At 55.1% G+C, this 24,188-nt stretch overlaps 1 protein-coding gene across 1 annotated transcript; it reads left to right on the forward strand.

Moving 5' to 3' along the window:
* Positions 1–2,155: 2,155 nt before the first annotated feature.
* On the forward strand, positions 2,156–22,190 carry VASH1 (vasohibin 1). The gene is made up of 8 exons (XM_012656117.1): positions 2,156–2,182; positions 3,584–3,967; positions 13,150–13,238; positions 14,366–14,422; positions 15,948–16,022; positions 18,593–18,974; positions 20,595–20,707; positions 21,649–22,190. The coding sequence occupies exons 2-8, from the start codon at positions 3,665–3,667 to the stop codon at positions 21,719–21,721; spliced, it is 1,092 nt and encodes a 363-aa protein (XP_012511571.1). The 5' UTR covers positions 2,156–2,182; positions 3,584–3,664; the 3' UTR covers positions 21,722–22,190.
* Positions 22,191–24,188: the final 1,998 nt, after the last annotated feature.

Raw genomic sequence — 24,188 nt, forward strand, 5'->3', positions numbered from 1 at the left:
ACACATACCCCCCCACACCTATACAAAAAGGCAAAAAAATCCCCAACCCAAAACAAGCCGGCCCTGGTACCCAACTCACTTCCTCTTTTCCCAACTCCCCTCCTCACCAGGAAGTTGCCCTGGGTACGCACTCCCACAGCTTCCTGTTAACTAACCCTCTGGCAGAGCACTTTATGGGAATCATGTTTAAAAGTCTCCTCCACTAACAGACCATTAGGCCTACTAGGCGAAGGCCACACCCCTTTTGTTCACACTACATCCCCAGTGCCTGGTACAGAGCCAGACACATAGGAGGTGCTCAGTAAGTACTTTCTGTTTGAATGTTTGAATGAATACCCCAAATCTACTTTGTTATTTGTCATTTCAGGAAATCCACAGTATTAGTTATCTAACGCTGCATAACAAATCACCCCAGAACTTACTAGCTTAAAACAACAATGACCATTTATTATTTCTCCATTTCTGTAGAAGAGGAATTCAGACAGGGCACACAGCAAGACTGGCTTTTCTCTGCTCCATGTCTGGAACTGCAACTCTACAACTCAAAAGCTGGAGGCTGGAATGATGTGAAGTCTCAGTTTACCACCCACTTGGTGTTTCATTAGGGCTGTTGGCTGGGAGTATAGCAGCAGATGTCAGCCCGACAACTTCATGTGGCCTCACCCTATGGCTTGGGCTCCCTCACAATATGGTGGCTGGTTTTTTCTGAGAAACAGAGAGAAAGCCGTCTCCTTTGCATGACCTGCTCTTAAGATTCACATAGCATCACTTCTACCCCATTCTATTCATTAGCAATGAGTCACTAAGTCTCATAAGATTCCATCTTTTGAAAGGAGTGGTAAAAGAACTTGCAAGCATATTTTAAAACCACTACAACCACTTGGCTAACATGAGAGGCAAAGTATAGGGTGAAAACTAAGTGTCTGAAGAAGTAAGACTTCAGTTCAAATTCTAGCTCTGCCACTTACCAGCTGTGTGAACGTGGGGAAGCTACTTACTCTCTGAGACTTGGTTTCCCCATTAATACAAAAGAAGGTGGCAGTTGTTGGTCCCTAGTGACTTTGACATGCTTGGAGTCTTCTTGCCTCAGTGAGCTCAAGAGGATCCCGGCAACTAACTTTCCTAGATCTCTGTGATTTCCTCGTCCCCTCATCACTCCACCCTTGGTTTCTGACCCTGCAGGCAGTAAGAGGTCGCTACTGGAGCCCAGGAGAGCTAGAAATTTTAGATACCAGGGACAACATTAAAGAACAGATGGGGAACCACTGAGGACCTGAGTTCCTCTAAGGCCTTTTCCAGCCCAGCCCTGGGCTAGAAACCTCAGCTTGTCCAGAAATGCAGTGACCCCAGACCTAAAAAAATCTGCCGGCTTGGGCCCAGGAATCTGCATTTTCCCTGCGAGAGACTGTTATTCGTATTAACTACCAGTAGGGGAGAGGGGAAGAGTCGTAAAGACACACTTGGCCTTTGACGTTCAGTGAAGTTCTTCGCTTCTGCCAGCGTTGGTGCCTTTTCCCAGTGTTACAGCTCTGTGGAACGGGGGAGGGGGAGGGGACGTTGAGTCGCCAAAGTCCAGCGGCCACGCACGACAATCTGCTGTACTTTCACCTTCCTCTGGGCCGGCTAAATCTCCTCACTCACCGCTTCCCATTCCCATGTCGCGGTCCCACGACCCTGGGGAGCAGCACCTCTCCCTCCCGGTCTTAGGGGACCGCCGTGTCCAAAGCGGGTCCAGGGAGGTGGACTAGGCGCGAACTCTGCGTACCCCACTGCCACCGGTGCAGGTGATGGAATAGAATAAAGTGACTTTTAACTCTTTTGTTTCCAGAACTAGTGACCTCCAACCCCTAGAAGTCCTCCCTTAAGGAACATGCGCGCCGGGAGGGACTCTGCGCTCACCCAAAGCGACCTCCTCAGCTGATAGATGGGGAAACTGAAGCCTACAGAGAGAAGTGATCTGTTGAACGTTCCACAGCAGAAGTCACTGAGTCCCAGTCTCCAAGCCAGTGCTCTCGCGCCTACGCGCTGAGTGCCGCTGCGAGGTACCCGCTTTAGGAAATTCCCAGCCGCAGAAGTTCCTTCCGCGCCCGGAATCCCCGTGGACTTTGCGCTCTGTTTGACACATTGTAAAGTCCCTCCTCTCCGCAGGTCCGCACCGGCTTCGCGGCGCCCTGAGAGCGAGGTGAGAAAAGAGCGAATGCCCACTTGCATCCCTGAGATAACTTGGGGCAGAGGGATGGATGCAGGAGGCGGAGGACCAGGCGGTTAGGCGCTGGCCCTTTAAGGGGGGGACGAAGCGCATGCGCGGCGCGGGCCGGAGTCGAGCCTGGTGGGCGGCGGGCGGGCAGGGGACGCGGTCGGCGACAGCTGGACCCTGGGGCGGCGTGGGCAGCGGCGGCGGCACCAGCTTCGCCGAGCCGCGGAACCGCGATCTGGTCGTGGGCTCCGCGTTTGCAAGCTGCTCCCGGGGGGCCAGCGCAGCCGGTGCTCGCCCCGGCTTTGTCACTCGCCTCCAGCTACATCCGCGGGCCGTGGCTGCTCGAGCCTCGGAGCTTGCGGTCCCCGCCCCGCGGTCCTTCCTCCGCCCCTTAACGGGGGCAGCGGGAGCCCGAGCGAACAGCCAGCGAGCATCCTTCGCCCGCCGCGGCCGCGCCACCGCCCATGCTGCAGCCAGTCCGGGGCAGCGACCGCGCGGCCGGAGCCCGCCGCTCGGTGACCTCAGCCTGGGCCCTGCGCGCCGCTCGAGCCGGTCTCGCTGAGCCCTGGGCCCTGGCGCGGGACCCGTGCCCCGCGATGGCTGGGCTGGCGCAGCGCGGCGCCAGGTGCCCGCCGTCTGCCCGCTGAGACGCGCCCGGCTGGGCCTTGGCGCTCCCAGCCTTCGCCTCCCTGCCGCGCCCTTTCCCCTTCTGGGGGAGCCGCTGCCGCTTCCGAGGGGCGAGGGGACAGGGGGCCCAGACAAAGCCCACTTTGTGCAGGGAGTTGGCCGCGGGCGTGGAATGTGCGCGTCGGCGCGCGCCCCCTCCCCGTGCCCCGCCAGCTGCGAGTCTTGGCTCCCGGACTTGTCCCGTCGCGTCGGAGAAATCGCCCCCCAGCGCCACTCTCCCGCCCAGGGGTGCCGGTTCTGAGCTCCCCGTCCGGGAGTCGCCTTGGTACCCCCTGGGGCGCGCGCAGGTGTGAGCGTGCAGGGGTTTTGTAGAGGAATTTGTTGTCTCCAAAACTGGGACCCGGGGCGCCCGGTGGGCACCCGTGCCTTGAGCCTTCCTTTCTGCGGCCGCAGGTCTGAGCTGTCTGGCCTCAGTTTCCCTCCGATTTTTCTCCTCTTTGCCAGCCCAGGCTGCTGCTCGGCATTGTTCTTGTCAAATGGGGGTGCTTTGTGAAGGCTGCCAAGTTGGGGTGTGTTCTCTTTACCCCGTTTTTCAAACAGAACAAGGCCTCTAATGCTGACCTCGGACAACCCTCTTGGCCCCTACTTCACGTCGTTGCACTGATTTTTTTTTCTCATTGAGTAGTATTTTATTGTACAGGAGCCACGCCCTGGTTTCTTAAAGGCGCCTTGCACTCTGGCCATGTGTTATCTCTGCAGCTGGTGTGCGGGAAGCCTCCTGTGAGCCACCTGTTTTCCCGGCTCCTGAGACATCCTCCCACCTGCCTCAAGAATTTAGGGATGCCAGCGGGGAAGAAGGTGATCGGAGGTGGCGGCAGTGGTGCTGCCCCCGCTGCCGCCGCCGCCCCCTCTGGGGTCAAACGTTTGGAGACCAGCGAAGGGGCCTCAGCCCAGAAAGAGGAGGATCCAGAGGAGGAAGGGGAAGAGGACCTTCGCGACGGAGGCATCCCCTTCTTTGTCAACCGGGATGGGCTGCCTGTGGATGAGGCTACCTGGGAAAGGATGTGGAAGCACGTGGCCAAGATCCACCCCGATGGAGAGAAGGTGGCGCAACGGATCCGTGGGGCCACGGACCTGCCCAAGGTGAGGAGTGGGGTGGGGAGGGCCGTATCACAGTCTGGGATATTAGTGACCTCAGGACTGAGAGAGCAAAGCCACCCTCTCCTCTTGTGGGGTAGGGGACCCTTGGCAGAGTAAGATTTAAAAAATACACACAGGTCTGACTTGTCCAGAAGAACTTTTTCTCCACTGCTAGTCTATCGGGGGGTTCACATGCCTGTCTCTGGGAGGCCTTCCCCCATGTCTTTTAAAATGCCCATGTTTTGTGGGAGGGGACAGCGAATGAACTAACACTAGTATGGCTTGACATGTCATTTGCCTGATGACGCTTGCTAAGCCAGAGAACCGTGAACACACCGATAACGAATGACTAAGGAAATAAGGTCTTCGTATGTTGAGAAAATACTTTCATGCGTTATCCCATTGAATTCTCCCAACAGTCTCATAAAGTAAGTGTAATTTGGGTCCCCATTTTACAGATGAGAAAGCCAAAAACTCAGGGAGGAACTCAAGGTCCCACAGCCAGTAAGTGGTAGGGCTGGGACTCAACCCCAGGTCCTCTGCTCTGTTGGACACTAGATTCAGGGAAATTGGAAGAGATCCCATGGAGAGGGGTAAAATGAAATGATTTTTCTGTGTTTGCTGGATCTCTTCCACGAGGGCTGTCCTTCAAGTTGTGTCGCCAATGAAGGCAGAGGCTGTCTCATTCATCTTTGTCTTCCCAAGGTCTCCCGTGTGCCTGGCACAGAACAGGCACTTAATGTAAGTGTTCACGGAATGAAAGGGTATTTGAGACTTTCTATACTGCGCAGTGCTATATGGAAACATGCCTGGTATTTTTTAAAAACATTACGGTTCACACTAAGGAAGCACTCTCCTAAATGCAGAGGTCTGAAATCCCCAAAACAGAGCCCTCTGGACAGAGGTTACAGCTCAATGCTTAGTCCTGCCTGCTCAGGCGGGAAGGAGGGGTATAGGGAGAATGGCAGTTGGTGTGAATTAGATGTGGGAACAGTGGCCTGTTCTGTTTTGTTTTTACCAGGTTATTGGTAGAGCTATCAGAAAAATGTCTTCTGGGGTGGGGTATGGTGGCTCACACCTGTAATCCCAGCACTTTGGAAGGCCAAGGTGGGAGGATCACATGAGGCCAGGAGTTTGAGACGAACCTGGGCAACATAAGGAGATCCCATCTCTATCAAAGATTAAAAAAAAAAAAAGATCCAGGCATGGTGGCATGTGATTGTAGTCCTAGCTGGTCTGGAGGCTGAGTCGGGAGAATAAGCAGCTACTCAATATTTCCAGGGGAAATAAAATGTAGATTGATTTTGAATGGCTGCATAATTGTCCTCAGTACTGACTTACCTTACTGATTTGTTTAGCTACTCTCCTATGGTTGGACATTATTTCCACTATTTTATTCTTTTTTCTTTTTTTTTTAAACAGAGTCTTGCTCAGTTGCCCCAAGTAGAGTGCAATGGTGTCTTTATAGCTCACAGCAACCTCAAATTCCTGGGCTCAAGCCATCCTCCTGCCTCAGCCTCCCGAGTAGCTGGGACTACAGGCATGTGCCACCAAGTCCAGCTAATTTTTCTATTTTTAATAGAGACGGGGTCTTGCTATGTTGCTCAGGCTGATCTCGAACTCCTGAGCTCGAGCCATCCTCCTGCCTCGGCCTCCCAGCTGCTGGTATTACAGGCATGAGCCATCATGCCTGGCCCACTATTTTATTCTTAAAATGAACACTGTGGTGAACATTCTAAAACATAAATTTTGGGGTCCATCTCTGATATTTCCTTTAATATAAACTCCTGGAAGAGAAAGTATTGCATCAAAGGATATGGACACTAGTAAGGACCCTCTGCCTGTGTATATGACCTTAGGCAAACCCCTTCAACCTATTTGAGCCTCAGTTTTCTCATCAGTAAAATGGGGTGGGTTGATGGGAAGATTAAATGAGAGACTATGTGTTAAAACAATGGACAAAGGGGTAAAACCCCAAACCAGTACTGGTTATTGGATGTTCATTACCTTTTCTCATGTCCTTCATCCAGGGGGAGACTAGATTTCACGCAGAACATTTGAGCCTATGAGGCCAGAGTCACACGCTGCTCCCACATGAGCAAGTTGGTGTTGAGCAGACAGCTCTCCAGCCATCTTGCTTGTGTCTAAATCAGGCCATAGGAGAGGGTGAATGGTTCCCTGACAAACTGTCACCACTTCTAGGGATTAAGAAAAAAAAAATGAGCTTATTAGTGACTGGTCTGTATTATCACCTTGTCATCTCAATCCTCTTGCATAGGAGAGACACCAGTGAAGGAAAGAAGCTATTATCTGAGAGGGAGGGCGTCTCGTGACTGACAGGTGGAAGGAATTTTGTGAGTGGTTTGGAAAACTTTGAAACTTCCCCGGCTCAAACCACGGGAAAGGTGTCTCAGAGGAACCGCGTGAGTCTGCGTGAGGTTCCTTCTCTCCCAGGGTCCAGAGTACAAGAAGTCCTTAGACTCCGGGAGTGTGGCGAAGTCCAGGAGGCTTTGGAGAGAAGCAGCAGAGGTTGGTGCCGGATTGGCAGCAGACCACCGCACGCAGCCTTCCCGAGGGGCCCTGCCGCTAGAGCTGGCTCACAGGCATTCCCCACAGAGGTTACACTGGGGGATCCCAAGAAGAGTTTTGTTGGTACTGTACCATGTTTTAAAATACCACTTGAGCCAAAATTTAAAATTGGGAGCTTTTCACATAAAAACCCAGATTTTTGGCATCTTTTCAGAAAACAAGAAGACTTAGGAACAGAGAATCTGCAATCCCATGTGGTGCTGTCAGCTGGGGCTGAGGAGTGGTCTCCCGGGTCTGCACTTGCACAGTCCCCGCTGCCCAGCCTGCCTTCTCTGTTTAAGTTACCTGCCTGGCCCCTGCAGGAATCTGGGACCCCTACCACGTAGTGGGATAAAAGGAGAACACTCTGGAGTCTAATCCCCCAGGCTCAGATCCTAGCTCTCCTATGACTACTTACCTGAAGAAGGGAGGAAGGTGTCCAACCTCCTTGTGCCTCAGTTTCCTCAACTGTAAAGTAGGAATAATAGCAGTTCCCACCTCAGGGGAAGTTGAGAGGAACTAATGATGTAAAGTAACGGTCCCTAGCCTTTTTGGCACCAGGGACCAGTTTCATGGAAGACAATTTTTTCACAGACCCGAGGTAGGGGGTGGTTTCAGGATGATTCAAGCGCGTTACATTGATTGTGCACTTTATTTCTATTATTATTACATTGTAATGTATAATGAAGTAATTATACAACTCACCATGATGCAGAACCAGTGGGAGCCCTGAGCTTGTTTTCCTGCAACTAGACAGGTCCCATCTGGGGGCGATGGGAGACGGTGACACCCCAAGCGTGTTGCTTATGTCCAGTCTACTCCGTAGTCTCGTTTTCATTGCTGTCACCGCAGAAAACCCTGCTTCACAAAGACAGGGTGCTGGAAATGGAAGCAGGCTTCTCAGTGCTTTTGTGGCAACCTCAGGATACTCCACCTTGACTTTCATCCAGAACGTGTGGAGACTTGAAGTTTTCTCAAACATACTTCTAAGGCCACCATCATTTGTGATCTCAAGCAGTTGATCCTCTGCGAGCATGAACAAAGTCGATTCACCCGGCTTATTCACAGATGGGTCGCAGATCCGTTCCTTCCCAGTTTGGGGGTCTTTTGTGGTTGGGAAGTAATGCTCAAACTCTTTCGAAAGCCAAGATAGATGATCATGCACCAGCTGGGAGAAATAAGGCCCTGGTTCAGTCTCTTTCAAAATCTCTGCTAATGTTTGAAACATGTCAAAAATCCCGGTGTTCACTCGTTGCCCCCATAATTCCAGTTTGGCCTTGAATGCAGCCTCTTTATCTGCCATCTTGAACACAGTTGTCATTCTCCCCTGAAGTGACAGATGAGAGTTCATTGAGCAGGTTGAATGTGTCACACAAGTAAGCAAGTTTGGGGACCCATTCTGTGTCATTGAAATGTGCCACCAGTGGTGACTTTTTCTGAAAGGAATCTCTGGCGTGGCTCTCGTAACTCAACAACTCTGGCCGTGATCTGCCTTTAGAAAGCCATCTCACTTCTGTGCATTAGAGAAGACATGTGTGCTCTGCGTCTGTCTCCTCACAGAGCTGCCCAAACAGATGTGAGTTAAAGGCATGTACTTTAATGTAGTTAATAATTTTAATCACATCTTGCAAAATGTTGTTCAGTTCAGGTGACATTTTTTCAGCTAGCCAGCATTTTTGTATGGATGACACAGTGCGTAGACTCACATTGAGAAGCGACCTCCTTCGCCAGAGTAGTGAAACCAGAAAGCCATCCAGTCTTGGCAGCCTCTCTGTCCATGCATATATTGACACAAAATGACCAGTTCAGTGTTCCTGAGGTGTAATCATTCAGAGACTTGAATAGTTCTGCAGCTGTGATATTGGCAACAAAAGTGCACATAACATATCCTCATGCACATCCTCCTGAAAAATATATCACATGAAAACAAGCATTGTCACCTGTTGTCAACATCAGTAGACTCATCAACCTGGATTGTGCACCACAGTGACTCATTAATCCTCTCTAGCAATTGTGTCTCAATATCCTCTGCTATCAGCCAGGCGCGGTGGCTCACGCCTGTAATTCTAGCACTCTGGGAGGCCAAGACGAGAGGATCGCTTGAGATCAGGAGTTAAGAGACCAGCCTGAGCAAGAGCAAGATTCTTTCTCTACTAAAAATAGAAAAAAAAAAAAATTAGCCAGATGACTAAAAATAGAAAAAAATTAGCTGAGCATGATGGTGCACCCCTGTAGTCCCAGCTACTCAAAAGGCTGAGGCAGGAGGATCACTTGAGCCCAGGAGTTTGAGGTTGCTGTGAGCTAGGCTGACACCATGGCACTCTCGCCCAGGCAACAGAGTGAGATCTGTGCCAGATGACTAAAAATAGAAAAAAATTAGCTGGGCATGATGGTGCACCCCTGTAGTCCCAGCTACTCAAAAGGCTGAAGCAGGAGGATCACTTGAGCCCAGGAGTTTGAGGTTGCTGTGAGCTAGGCTGACACCATGGCACTCTCGCCCAGGCAACAGAGTGAGATCTGTCTCAAAAAAAAAAAATACTCTGCTATTTCATCCATTCATCTAGTTATGGTGCTAGCCGAAAGAGGAACATGTGCCACCTGTTGAACTGCAGCCTCTCCTAAAAGTTCATGGCAGGCAGGATCAACTCTTCCCCAATAGTAAAAGGCTTCTTAGCTTTAGCAATGCGGTAGCCGCTAAGAATGATGCTCTCAGTGCAGACACATTCGATGAAGTGGTGGCCTTCAGAATTGCTTCTGTTCTTCATGTTCACGTTTTTTTCTTTGGCAAAACTCCAAAGCCTTGTCTTTTAATGCAGGGTGCTTGGTCTCCATGTGGCAAAGAAGTTTTGAAGTTTTCATGGCTTTGTTAGATAGCCAGTCACCCCACGTTACACAAAGCGGACTTGGAGAATGTGAATCACCTGTTGCAATGAACCCATAATTTAAGTAGGACCTTTGATATTTTCTTTTAAATGCAGCTTTCATTGTGTTGGCAATCTTGGAGTCTTCTGCTGTCTCATCATTGGGTCTTTCCCCCTTTTCAAAGCTCTCCAGTGACATTGGGTTTTTATTCATTTTTGCTAGGGTTACTGTGTGGGCTTGTAAAACTGTGACTGAGACAAGTGTGCAGTGTGGGAAAGAGGTGTGGATGGAGGTGGTAAATAAAATAGTGGGTGGGCCACACATGGGCTAAAATAAGTGTCAGAATCTGACTTTTAAACCTGCCACCAGATGCAGCTTAATTGTCACTTGCCACTCACTGATAGGGTTTTGATATGAATCTGCAAGCAATTGATTTGTTATGGTCTCTGTGCAGCCAAACCTCTCTGCTAATGATAATCTGTATTTGCAGCCACTCCCCAGCGCTAGCATCACCGCCTCAGCTCCACCCTAGATCATCAGGCATTAGATCCTCATAAGGAGTGTGCAACCTAAATCCCTCACATGCAGTTTGCAGCAGGGTTTGTGCTCCTATGAGAATCTGATGCCGCAGCTGATCTGAGGGGAGGCGGAGCTCAGGCAGTGATGCGAGTGATGGGGAGCAGCTGTAAATACAGATAAAGCTTCTATTGCTTGTCTCCCCTCCTCCCCCCCCCCCCCCCCCCCCCGCTTTACTTCCTGCTGTGCGACCTGGTTCCTAACAGACCACAGACCAGTACTGGTCCATGCCTGGGGATTGGGGACCAAAGATGTAAACAAAACATGTGATGCTTCATCAGGTGAGCCTCTGCTCCCTACCCAGTAACGGAGCAAGGAGTGAGCGTGAAGCCAAACGCCCCACGAGCGCTTTGGAGGAGCTGCCTTTCCAAGGGTGATGCCAGTACGGTATAGGGTAGCATTTTCTAAAAGGATCCCAAATCCAGCAACGGTTATACTCCTTGATAAGAGTCTCTCTTTGATGTTTTAAGCTGCCACCACTATTAAAAGCTTAGTGGCCGCTGACCCCTGCCCCAGCTGCCAAGGGTCTTCTAACCGTGGCTGCGGCCACTGAGCCGCTGCAGAGGAGGAATGTGGACATCTCCAAAAGGGTCACATTGCCGGATCAGCAATGCACTGACTGCGGCCTTTGGCACGCGCTGACAGCAATGCCCTGAACAGGAATTGAGCCTTTGCTGCGTGCCAGACCCCGTTCTGAGGCCTCGACCTGCAGCATCCCTTTCCCGCTGTGAGGTTGCTTCTGTGTTGGTGCCCATGTTGCAGATGAGGCCCGGAGGAGGTAAGGAGCTTCCCTAAAGTCAGCAGACTGTAAATGGCAGAGCTGGATTTTGCTAGTGAGGGTCTAGTTCGCGAGTAGGCCCCACTGCTCTAGGCCGTACTGCTTCAGGCCCACTGTCCAGCCACGGGCTCTCCCAGCTGCCCCCAGGCCACCTGATTATGTGCGACACTAGGGGATGTCTCAGCAGAGCTCAGGACTACGCCGGCTTCTGGAGCAAGGAGAGGCCTTGGCCTTGGCTGTGGAGGAGGAGCTGTCCTGAGAGCTGAGTAGCTCAGAATTGCTACTCTCTCTCCCACTGTACCCCTCTTAATGCCACCCCCAACAGTGAGAAGGTATTTCCTGGCTCCTGTTTTGGAAGTGGAGGCGGGGGGTTCAATCCAGGCGACCGGTCCTCAAGTGGGCCTGTGCATTTGGATGTACAGGATCTCTCTTATTTGCGTTCGAGCGAATGAGTCTATGCTGGTAATAAACATTCAGAAAAAAAGTGTAGGTGCTGTCTGCAGTGGGATGACGTGAGTCAAGGAACTGTCTTGGTGATGGTGGCCTCCAAGGCCCTGCTTGTGAATCCCAGGCCCTTTTGGACTCTTCCTTGTCACAGAGCAGCCTGTGTCCAGGTCCTCTATCTGGATGGCAGGTGCCGATCCTCTTGCGGGTACTGCCTGGCCCTGGCCCAGGCCGGGCTCTGGCTGAGCTTAGGTGAATGGTTCTTGGACTGCAGCTCCCTCGCTGTCTGGAGCATCTCGTGGGAGAGTGTTCTTACAGTCTTTACCTGAAGTTCCAGTGACAAGTGGGGATGCCTGGCAGAGACAGCCACCTGAGGAGGTCAGGTGACTGGACACGGATGTGCCTTGCTGTTCATAGCAAATTGCTAAGTAATTCCTGTAATTCCTCTCCCACTCCCCACCTGCATGCCCTTGACATTGGGGAGGCCAGGCGAGGGCCTGGAGCCCACGTGGCACCGGCAGGAAGAAGAGGAGTCCCCCCCTGGGGCTTTTATCCTGCTGGTGACTGTAAGTGGCGGTGCCAGTGTGGGGAGGGGAGTGATGTGAAAGGGGAACCAGCTTCCCCCAGACGGAGGTGTCAGCTGCTCAGGGGTAGCTCAGACAGGAAGGAGGGGACGCCAGGGAGGGAGCGGGAGGAAGTTCGTGCAAAGCTGTCACTCTGGACCAGGGGCCCTTCCCTCATGCCTCTCCGCCCTGGAGCAAGTAGGTGCCATCAGCAGCACCCAGACGCGAGTGTACAGTGATAACTGGTGTGTCACTTCCCGCCTTGTCAGAGCCCCAGTGCTGCAGCCACGTTATGTAAAAGGCTGTCCCCTATGGATGCCTTGTCCCTGGAATGAAGTCCGTTCTGAAGCCCTGGAGGTCCCCCGTTGATGTATCTCGTGGCTTCCTGTACCTCACTGACTTGTTGGAGCCAAACTACCAGGATTTGGGTTCCCCTGGCTGGAGAGGGGCCCACACCTGCAAGGTGGTCTCTGTCCTGGAGACTGCATGGTGGCTGAGGGACAGCCTCGGGGACTGCTTCTGACCTGAGCCCCAGCAGCCTGGCAGCCCCTGCGTGTCAGTCCCAGGCATCAGGAGGCGCCTGCCCGACTCGTGCTCTTCTCCCCCTTTCTCGGCTGGGTGCTGGAAAGGGCATCTTGGTGAGGAGGACTGCCGGCTTATACCTGTACTGCTTAGGTGTGGAGCTGGCGGGAAAGGGGGGTGTTGAAGGAGAACCTGGGGCCCCTGTGCCTCTGTGGAACCCCTCCAAAGCGGCTGGGCCCCAGCAAATAGAGCCCCAGCCAGACTTGTTCCAAAATATGTCTCTCTGCCTGCTACCCAAACTTACTCCTTGACAGTTGAAGTTGGAGCTCTGGAAGGTCCTGTAAATGTGCCAGTGATACTGGGTGGGTGACTCTTCCTGCCGAGGATACGTATACCCCCCTGGGACCACTCCCCTAGCCCAGGGCACCACCCTGAGAGGATGGGACACCAGGTAAACCAGCTTTGATCTAGCATTGAGCAAGAGTGAACTTCAAACCCAAAGGAACTTAACCCCAATATTAGCATTCCTGGTAAGCCTTGAAGTTAATGACTATTTAAAATTCAAAACAGCTGGTGAATCGACCTATGTTTTTCTAAAATTATTAAAGATGCAAAACATTGGAATCCTAAGCTCTGAATTAGGAATGCCAGCAAGTGCCAGGAGGGAAGGAATGGCTGGGATGGGGTCCTGGCAGGAGTCCCTGGAAGGAGGGGGTGACAAGGGAAGAGGCTCACAACAGAGGGACAGTTAGTTGCCCCTCCCCAGGGTGGAGCTCCTCTGGGGGCTATTCCTGGGTGTCTGGTGGGCTGGCAGCTCCAGGGTGGCCGCCTCTAGTGACCAGAGCTCTTTCTCTGTCTTTCTCTGTCCCCAGATTCCCATACCGAGTGTGCCTACGTTCCAGCCGTCTACGCCTGTCCCCGAGCGCCTGGAAGCCGTGCAGCGCTACATCAGGGAGCTGCAGTATCCTCTCTGGTCCAGGGTCAGGGCCACCTTCTGGCTGGTGTGATGGGTCCAAAGGCCAAGTGGGGCTTGTTTCCAGAGAGCTGGAGAAGCATCAGCAGAGCCACCTCATCCCCCAACTCCAGGGGCGCCATTCACACAGCAGCTCTGTGCTCCCTACTGCTGTGGGACACGGCCTGTGTGCCCCCTAGTATTGGAGGAATTTTGTCCAGTGAGTGCTGGGCCCACTCCATCCTCCCGCCATGTGATGGGACAAAGAGAGGGACAGGTGTCCTGAGCGACTTCTGGTGGGTGGCCAAGCCAAGAGCTCCTGTGTCTTCATCCAGCCGTAGCAGAGGGGAAGAGGGAACGGCCTTAGGCTGTTAAAAGACTGGGTTTAAAATAGGGGGGATGGAGGAGAAAAAGGATTTTGTGCTCCAGGAGCTAACTTCCGCATCTTGGAAATATCTCCTGGTTCTTCTCCTTTTTCTTCCCGGCAAGAGGCTGGTTGCCCAGCGTGGAAAGAGCTGGGCTCCGCCGAGTCCAGATTCCCCTGTGTCCCTGCTCTGGGCCCCTCCAGCCCCTGTGCCCTGCCCCTGGGTCCTCGTCCTCATCCTCCCGTCTGCAGACGAGGTCAGAGGTGGGAGAACTAGGCCTGGGTCCTGGGTGGGCGGAAGGCCAGGATGACGACTGAAAGGTGGGTCCAGCCTCTCCCTTTGCGAACAGGACAATTGTGGCCCAGCAAGGGGAGGTGGCTGGCTCAGGAGCACCCAGCAATTAGAGGCCGCATTGGACCTCCACCCCCAGCCTTCTCCCCGCAGTCCATGTTGCTTCTCAGCTGGTCGGGAAATGATATGCTATGGAGAGATGTTCCCAAGCCACAGCCTCTTCCCTGGCTGGGCTGGCTGCCTGGGAAGGGAGGCCAGGGGGGAAGAGGGGTGACGCCAAGGAAGAGGAGGACGAAGGACGGAGAAGGAGCCTCCTTTCCCTGCCAGGAGACATGGGTCTTGAGCACCCTCCAAGGTGTCTTGCAGGAGCCACTTTTGGGGTCCTAACCCACCCTGCACTACTGGGAGTGCTGGGTGGCCAGGGAGAGAGGGACAACCTCCTCCCACCCAAGCCAGGAAGCCCTTAACTGGCGCCTGCAGGTACAATCACACAGGGACACAGTTCTTTGAAATTAAGAAGAGCAGACCTCTGACAGGGTGAGTATGGGGTGGCGGGTCCTCTGCCCAGGCTGGGTTGCAGCCTCTTGGGGGCGCCTCTGGTGTTAACTTGCGTGGAAGCTTATGGGTCAGGCAGGGACTCGCCAAGGGAAGCCCAACATGGTAGCAGGTACCACCCTGGGGACAGGTACCACCTGGGGTGTCACACGGAGGAAAATCTGGTGAGAGGAACAGCCAGGGCTACCTTGATGAAAAGAAAACCCCGACATCCATGCTAAGCTAGCAGGCTAGGGGAGAGCCCCCCCGCCAAGTTTGCCTTGGTGAGAAGAGAGGGTGGCCCCAGGTAGACTGGCTGAGCCTCAGATCATTGTTTTTACTGAGAAGCAGAGCAGGAGAGAGCCCTTCCCCTTCTCTGTTCCCGCGGCTGCCTGTGCACTCCCCTCGCCGGGGACCTGCCCCGTCACCCCGTCTGCCTTACTGGACTCTTTTCTGGTCATTTAGCAGAAGGCCCAGTGTCTGAGCAGCAGGGACCCCACCGGAAGGTTGCATCTCTCACTTCCTAGCCCACCTGCCCGAGCGTGTAGACCCCTGGCTGGATTTGCTGGCTGTGCACAGTTTCTGCCCATGAAGCCCCGTGGGCAGAGCAGAGTGAGGAGTGAATGCCTGGGGCCTGGGGGCTCAGCCCAAAGATGCCCCCAGGCTTAAGACTCACCCAGGTTTTAAAAATTTATGTGAGTTTTACATCTTGCTCCACACATAATCTATGTTTGCTTTCTTGTGAAAAATTCTTTAAATGGCTTATTAGCAAAATTACTTAATTACTCCTTCTCCACGGCCCTGGGTGGAGTCCAACCTCACTAACTCCAGTGCTCTTGCTGTCTTGCGGCTACTGTGTGCTGGGGGCCACTCCAGCCTCCCGTGGTGGGGAGGAGTCCGGCCCCTTCCAGCCAAAGCCGGTGGCCCGGCTGAATCCTCAGGTTGGGGCAGCATTTGGCGAGGAGGGAGGAACCAGCCCTCAGGAGCAGCCCGCAGGAGCAGGATGGGGAGTCACCAGGCAGCTATCCCCGGAGATCCCACAGCAGGCCCTGCCGCTGCGGGGGAGGGGAGTCCACAATCAATTAACAAGCTCTTCCCAGAAGCCATGGTGGGGTCAGGGGTGTCCACAGAGGCATTCCAGAAGGGAAGAGGTCAACGCTGAGGTCCCCACCTTCTCCCACTGCCCTCACAGAAGGCCCCAGCCCAGTGGCTGTCAAGGTCCCCCCTTCACCCCCGACAGGGTGCTCCCCTCCCCCAGAGAGCTGTGGATCAGGAGCCAGGCAGGGAGGAGGAAGTGAGGGGGAGTGGCCTCCTTCCTGTTACCAGGGGCTGCCTCTTCCCCCCCCACAGGGTGGGCTGGGGGGCTGGTGGGGGTGGTACTGGGTCTGAGCTGAGAGCAGCTAGGGGGTGGGGGCGGCGAGGGGCCTCTGTGCTAGCAAGTCTAGTCCACCCTGCCCCCTCCTCCCCACACTCTCCCACCGGAAGTGGCTGGAGGCGCTGTCCTCAGTTCTGCCTCCCTTTCCCACAGGCTGATGGACCTGGCCAAGGAAATGACCAAAGAGGCTCTGCCAATCAAATGCCTGGAAGCCGTGATCCTGGGAATGTATCCTTCCTCCCCCGGGAGGCCTGGGGAGGGGGCCAGGCCAGCCACCAGCCCCTCTGGGCCTCGGCTTCCTGCTTGGAAGGAGAGGGCTGAAGGAGCTCCAGGGCTCCCAGCTCAGGCAGTTGTCTGCCTGGCCCCAAGGTGGGGGAGGTGAGGGGCCCAGTACCCTGTGCCTCAGTTGCCACTTTCCCGGGCTTGCTGGGCAGCTCTTTCGAGTCACATGGACACAATGACCCTGTTCTCTGAACCCCGAATTGGGGCACACTGTCTTACAAAGGCTGTTGTACCATTTCCAAGAACCAAACACTGGCAGACACAGTTGCGATGCCCAGATGTTGGCATTTCCAGGACATGTTGATTTGTGGAGATGACGAACGGGATCTTTAAAGCAGAACTGCCTTTAAAAAGCACCAACAGGGCTGCCTGGGTACTCCTACCCGAAGGACAGAAGTGGGGCCTGTAGCTGGGTCACCAGGGTGGCCGGGGGACAGACGAGCCCCCAGGAGAGGCTGCCCTCCCCTGATCACAGCAGAGGGAGAGAGGGAAAATGCTCATGGCCAGGTCTCTGTCTTAAGTGGTCAGTGCCTGAGCACTGCCTTTTTTTTTTTCAGGTATCGTGTTACACAAAAATTCATATGTATACAACATAGAACAATACAATGAATTCCCATGTGGCCATTACTTAGCTTTACCAACTCAAGGCCAATCCTGTTTCATCTCTTCTCAAACCTCCCATCTCCCCTACCAGCTTTTAAACATCCTCCTGTCCCCCTGGGGCAGGCAGCACCCAGCTAAGGACCGGAGGAGCACAAATTAGGAAAGGGCCAGGAGGGCGACGGGGGGTCATGTCGGAACAAGGAGTCCATGCAGGGGCCACCTGGTGGCTTGTGAGCAGGAAGAAAACAGGAGCAACCCCCACGTAGGTGAGGGGCTCCTCCCTAGTGTCCCCACAGCAGTGACACCGCATACAGTGGCCCTGTACTGCATTTGTTCCCATGTCTTGTCCCCACTGCACTCAGCCTCCACAGGGCAGGGTGGTGCATTTCTCATCTCTGTATCCCTCATGACTCACAAGGAATCCGGCTCAGTAAGCATCGTGGAATGACTTTAGCACTGCGGGGAACATGGCGTGGTGTCTGACAGCACAGACTTTGGGGTCAGGCCAACCTGGACTCGAATCCTGGTTCTGCCACTTACTCACTTGTGTGGCCCCCAAGTAAGTTCCTTAACATTTCTGAGCCTTGGTCATCTCCTTGCTCTGCCGGGGTGGGGGGGATAATGGCGGTGCCTGTTGCTCAGAGTTGTCAGAACAGTGGAACGAGCCCGTGCATGTAAGACCTGTGGTCCCCAAACCCCAGGTACCAGTCTGTGGCCTGTTAGGAACTGGGCAGCACAGCAGGATGTGAGTAATGAGGAAGGGACGCTTCATCTGTATTTACAGCCGCTCCCCATCACTCGAATCACCGCATAAGCTCCGCCTCCTGGCAGATTAGCAGCAGCATTAGATTCTCATAGGAGCGGGAGCCCTGCTGTAAACTGCGCATGCGAGGGATCTAGGTTGCGCACTCCTTGTGAGGATCTAATGCCTGATGATCTGAGGTGGAGCTGAGGCGGTGATGCTAGCGCTGGGGAGTGGCTGCAAATACAGATTATCATTATCATTAGCAGAGAGGTTTGACTGCACAATAAATGTAATGCACTTGAATCATCCCGAAACCATCCCCCGTCTCTCCCCCCACCGTGGAAAAATTGTCTTCCATGAAACTAGTCCCTGGTGCCAGAAAGGTTGGGGACTACTGTTAAGACACTTAAGCACAGTGTCTCTACATGGTATGGCTCCATGCGTCATCCATTCATCTCCAACCTATCTGTGCAAGAAGAGTTTCACTGAGTAACTATTATGTCTGGCTCTGCTGGGCCCTGGAGAAAGAGCGAAGAACAGACAGGTGAGGTCTGTGTCCTCAGGACATCTACATTCTAAATCCGTAAACCCAGAAGTAGGTGAAACGCAGGTTATGCTGAGTGTCGTGGAGGAAACGGCAGCAGACTTGCTTTGGAGAGGGAGGCCAGCGAAGACAGCGGCCCTGAGGGAAGAGCGGGTGCAGGGGTGCCAGGGGAACCCAGGTGGCCAGGGAGGTCGGTGGGACCTCAGACCAGCAGTCTGAGGCTGGAGGGTCGTGGTGGGAGAGGCTGAGCAGAATCGCGTGCATCTGTGAGGATGTGTCCGAGGGTATGAAAGGCTGAGTGTGTGCGCCACCGCGGAGGAGGGGCTGGAGGGAGGGACACAGGCAAAGGGGCCAGTGCCTTAGGTTCGGTGATTTTGTGACTTCGTGAGCCCTGCTTGACATGATAGCAGCAGCCACGAGGCACTGGGAGCCTTGTGCCTATTAGAGGTTCCGTTTTTTGAGCACCTGCTGTATACCAGGCTGGATGCTGGATGGCAGGAATGTGGAAGTGAGTGGGGCGGGGTGTCTGCCCCCGGCGCTGGCGCTGCAGGGGCGTCCCTGTCCCATCCGGTGCGCTAGCCCCACGCCTCTGCTGGCGCTTTCCTTAGCTCGGGGCCTGGCCAGTTACCTCACCAACAGCATGCCCACCCTGGAACGCTTCCCCATTAGCTTCAAGACCTACTTCTCAGGGAACTACTTCCGCCACATCGTGCTGGGGGTGAACTTCGGGGGCCGCTACGGCGCGCTGGGCATGAGCCGGCGCGAGGACCTGATGTACAAGCCGCCGGCCTTCCGCACGCTCAGCGACCTCGTGCTGGACTACGAGGCCGCCTACGGCCGCTGCTGGCACGTGCTCAAGAAGGTGAAGCTGGGCCAGAGCGTGTCGCACGACCCGCACAGCGTGGAGCAGATCGAGTGGAAGCACTCGGTGCTGGACGTGGAGAGGCTGGGCCGCGACGACTTCCGCAAGGAGCTGGAGCGCCACGCCCGCGACATGCGGCTCAAGGTCTGGTCAGGGCTTTCAGCTGCCGGGGCGTGGTGGGGGGCCGTCTGCAACTGCATCCCATGCCGGGCCCAGCAGAGGTGGAGTGAGGAGGAAGGGAGATGAGGTGGACACTTATGCCCTGGGTCAGGCCCTGCCCAAAGTCCTGATTGTTGGTGGTCCCCTCAGGTGGGCAGAGTAGGGCCGGGAGACTGGGTGAGCTGGGCTGGGACAGTGGTAGGTGTTGGACACACGGAGACAGCTGGGTGGGGGGACTTGGGAATCAGGTCTGCTGGTGGGAAATCGTGGCCTGGCTGGAGGGAATGGCGGGGTGGGTGGCTGGCAGCCTGCGCCAGCCTCCTCCTGCGTATGCACCTGACTCTGGAGCCCCTTGGCCACCTGCATCCGATAGGGCACTAGGAGGAGGCTAGAAGAAACAGGAAAGGAGACTGTGGGGAAGACAATGAGGGTGGTATGGTACTTTCTTCTCCCTCTTTCCCCCTACGGATGCGCAGAAGTCTAGGGAGGGAGGTGTTGTACCCAGAACAGTTGGGCTGGGCTGTTCAGGCAGAATGCTGACCTCTCCCTGCATCCGCCTGGATGGTGGGGAGTGCTCCCCTGGGGAGAGGGCCAGGACCCCCTGGGTGTTTCCTCCCTGTTGCTCGGTGACTGCTAGGCTGTGACTCTGCCCCTCCAGGCAGTCTGGTGCCTCTGCCTCACCCACTAACCTCTGCGCTCTCCACGCAATATTTCTCCCGGCAGCCTGGGAGGCCAGCCGGCAGTAGGTGGCAGCTCCATTTCCAGGCAGCAAGCCCAGCGTCTAGCTCTTAGGCAGTGAGAAGCAGGTCCGGCTGGAGCTCAGCCTCCTGATGGGGAATCCAGGCAGCTAGGGCTGCCCTAGCCCTGCCTCCCCCCAGGGCAGAAGCGGGCTGCAGCAGCCCTGCAGGAGAGAGGCTGCTCTCTTCTCCTGAGCTGGTCCTCCCCGCCTAGCTCTGGGTGGCCCAGCACCCTGGCTTTTGCTGCTCAGAATATTATTGTGTCTTCAAGGCACTGGGCTGGATCTAGAGTTGGAGCCAACTCTAGTGTTACCCTAGTCTAGCACCATAATTCCTGACCTGTCTAGTGCTAAAGACTCCCCATGTTATTTGCCCCCCTCCAGCACTCCCATGGTGCACCCCATGTTTTGAAAACTCAGGTCAAGCTGACCATGCCACAAAGAGGATGATTCATTTGTTTTTCTCATTGGTAGCTGGAGCTACCAATCTGACTTCTGATTGGCTGGAGATAACTAGTGTCCCCTTTGGGGTTGGTGGGATCCCAGCCCAAAGCTCACCGTGGGCCACTTCCCCAACTGGCACGTTTACCTGGTGTGGGTAAATGGGCCTTTTCTTGAGGGCTCTGTATGGTACCGTCACAGCTCAGTGACTCCCCCACTTCCACACTCCTTTCAGAGTCCCGCGGGGATTGGGCAGCCCTGCTGAGGGGGCAGGAGTTCCTGCCTGGGACGTAGGTTTGGAACGACCCAGAGACAGGACAGAACGTTGCTTGAGGCTTTCTGGGTCCTGCCTAGGGCAGCCTCTGGGGCCACCTGGCTCCTTTGGTGCAGCCCCAGAGTGATGCTCTTGCTGCCTCCTCTCCACCTAGATTGGCAAAGGGACAGGTCCGCCCTCTCCCACCAAGGACCGGAAGAAGGATGTTTCCTCCCCGCAGCGGGGCCAGTCCAGCCCCCACCGCAGGAACAGTCGCAGCGAAAGACGGTGAGAAACGAGATGGTGTCTGGGTGGGTCTGAGGAAACCTTTTTCCTTTCTTCTCATCTTCTGGGTCTCTCTTTTTCTGTACCCAGCTCTTCTCCCTCCCACCCTTCCCTCTTCTTTGCTCCCACCCAAGGGAGATGATTTGGGATGGGAGGTTTGAGGGTTTATACGTGGACATCTCCCACAACAAGGCAGTCCCATTTCCCGGAGAAGACAACCCTCAGGGCCCACTGGTTACCCTGCGTGGAGCCCTGGTGCCGGACAAACAGGGTCCATACGGCGGGTGCAAATCATGTGGCAGCGGGGGTTATGCAGGAGGGACGGCGGCAGGGATGAGGCCTCCGTGAGGCAGTGACTTCTCCCAGCAGTGTCATGGGGGAGGGTTCGAATATTAGGTGGCAGCTGGGTAGATGGCTTTCAAGAGTCTGTGGTTTTTGTCTGTATCTTGATGGCAAAACCAAGCTGTTAAAATACCAGGCCGCCTCCTCTGATTTCATCTCCTACATATCAGTCTGACTCTTGCTTTAAATATAATTGTCATTTAGGAGCCACCTCTCTGGTATGAATTAGGGGGTATCCAATAGGCCTCTGGCACCAAAATACACACCCATAATCACTGCCTTTGATCTAGGAGGCTTTTGTAGGCAACAGATTCCCCTTGGAGAGATTTATGCTTTAAGCTGTTACCCACCGACTACAGCCGGGTCAGCTAACCTGCACTGGAGGGCTGGAGCCTGCGAGAGCAGGGGCCGCGTTCGGGAGCATAGGCAGGCTGGGGGTTCCAGAAACACTGTCACATGCGCTCCACTGCTGCATTGCAGGGGCCCTTGGAGAATGGAGGGGGAAGCTCTGAGGGTGCGGGGGACAGCCACTGCCTGCTCCTTTCCCCATCTCTCTGAGGCCCACTCACTGTCCCCCTGCTCTGCTCTCTTCTTCCCTGCAGGCCCTCAGGTGAGAAGAAGCCTTCGGAGCCCAAAGCCATGCCAGACCTCAACGGGTACCAGATCCGGGTGTGAGGCAGGTGCCAGCAGCCCGGGCCTCACCTGCCCCCGGGGGCCAGGATGCACCTGCTGGAACCGGCTTCCCTGGCAGGGCAGAGAGGCTGGTGATGGGGCAGGGCGAGCGGCCGCAGGGAGAGTGTGTTCCGGCTTAGCCCCCCAGGCTGCCGCCCATCCCGCCCAGCTGAGCTCCCTAACTTTGGGCCGAGAGGCAGTTAGTAGTTTATTTGGAGTTTTAACTCTACAACTGAAGATTAAGATATTTGGGGAAAATGTAAAACAAATGAATCTGCTGAGGGCCCGAAGGCCAGTGTGTAGGAGATCAATGTGCCACGGGTCTGGGTGAGGAGGGGTTGCTGGTTCTGCTGGTGCCTCTGCCGCTGGTGTTTCTCTGGGGTTTGGGTGCATCCTGTCTGTGGGAAATGTCCCAGCCTTTCCAGGCCTGGGGCGGGGGCTGGGGAATGGAGATGTTTCTCCAGTTCTGCCTGCCCCGGCAGAATCTTGACCCAGGGAAAGGGAAGCTGGGTAGGAATCGTCCTGAGAAAGGTCTGCGTGGCCCATAAATCAGGACTCGGCACAGGCCCTGTCTGCCTCCAAGCAGGAGCCCATGGCCCAGGAGAGGTGTCAGCCCTGTGGCCAGCCAGGCAGTGCTGTGTGGGCTGACGCTGCCTGCTGGAGCACTCCAGGCTGGGGGTGCGCTACGGGAGGGCCCAGGGGAGCACCCCTGGGCACAGGGTTCCCAGGCCCCTGACGGGTCTGTTTGCCCAGTCCCACCTCTGCCCATTGCTGGAGCCCAGGGACTCCCCGTGAAGGGTCTGGGATTTGCGGAGGGCCCAGAGTTGTGCTGGGGTCACCATGACTGTGGGCATTGCATGGATCTGGGCACCAGCCGCAGAGCCGTGGCTGGGATGGAATTCTCAGGCCTGGGTCTTCCCCTGGCAATGCCAAGAGTGCGTTCTGCTGGGGAAATCAAGACCAGACCAGGATATGTGTGCCCCAGACCTGCCTCCCCTCCTGAAATCACCCATTTTAGCTTGGAGGTTGCAGTGACAGTCAGGCCTGTCACTGCTCGCGGCAGTTCTTCAGAACCTGAGCAGCTGGGTCCCCCACAGCCACCATCGGCGTGAGAGACCTGGTGGGGAAGTGAGAGGACGTGGAGAAAGATCGGCAGAGCTGGGAGGTGTAGGGCAAGGGTGTGGCATGACCACCGAGGAGGGACAGAGCCCGAGAACTTGGGGGTGTAAGTGAGAAAGGGATGTGGGAGGGAGTTTAGGGTCAGGCTGCCTTGAGGGGTAGAGAGTCCCCTACGGCGAAGACTAGTTGGTAATTGTCAGGAAGCTGGAGGGAGGATCGAGATTGTGGAAAGGCAAATGGACGAGATGCCCATTAAGGGTTTGCTGAGAGAGGCTGAGTTGGCCAGAGCAGCTCTCAGTAGGGCTGCAGAGGGGCTGGGGACCTGCATAAGGGAAGACCAGAACTAGGTTGTGAACTCAAATGTCCACAGGGCCAGCAGGTGATGAAAAGGAGGACTGCAGGGCTGGGTGGGAACTGTGGCTAACTAAAGAGGACATACCCTGTTAAAGGGCTGCTGCTGCTCAGCTGTTCTCACGATGCCAGCCCTGTGTTACCAGATTGTCTGATAGTTCAGAGGCCAGAATTCTGAATTTTTACATGAAATCTGATTTTTAAATGTTGGCGATCAGTTCTAAAAATTTAAAAACCCATTACAGGGGAAAGACAATGCCAGTTTGCAGTATCTGAAGTAGGGAGAGTTTGTGCTAGGGAGAAGTCCACTGAGATGCTTTGGGATATACAGAAGTTCTAAGTCTCCCAGAGCCAGGCTGGGCCAGGAGAGGGTCCTTGTGGCTGAGGAGGAGAAACGCCACTTTGGATCCTCCCTGAGTCTTCACTCTTCCTGCAGACCAGAGGCAAACTCCACACCCTTTGCAGCTGCTGGGTCACCGGAGGGGTGGAGTAGAGTGGATCAGACACAGTGCAGCTCTGGGCCTGCCAGGGAGGCCAACGGTGCCTTCCAAGCAGTGGAGGAGGAAGGGAGGGAGGAGCCGGGGATGCCCCTGCGGATGAGAGTGCCCGGCAGGGAAGGCGCCAGAGGCTGGCAGCTCTTCCACCCAGTGGCTCTCGGCCCAGAGCCAGGCCCAGCAGGGCTCCGCCAGAGGCGACGGGAGGCAGCCGGTCAGTCCCTGCCTCACCAGTTCCTTGTGGGGTATGGGGACCCCTGACTCGCCATCCTGCCTCAGCTTCCTGGGAGTGGGGATGGTGTGGTCCCCATGTTCCCGCACAGGCTCCCCTTGGGAGGTGTGAGGCTGAAACAGGGTCCCTTCTGGGTCTTGATGTGGCCACTCATCAGCAGGGGCGTGGCCTTGGCTGCCTCTGGGAACTTCCCAGGATGACAGGGTGAAGGGAAGAGACGTGACAGGGAGCTGGTCCTGATTTCGGAGTCCTGGAAAGAGGCTCTAACCCACAG

This window comes from Propithecus coquereli, unplaced genomic scaffold, assembly GCF_000956105.1.
Source record: "Propithecus coquereli isolate 6110/MARCELLA unplaced genomic scaffold, Pcoq_1.0 Scaffold5, whole genome shotgun sequence".
Taxonomy (NCBI): domain Eukaryota; kingdom Metazoa; phylum Chordata; class Mammalia; order Primates; family Indriidae; genus Propithecus; species Propithecus coquereli.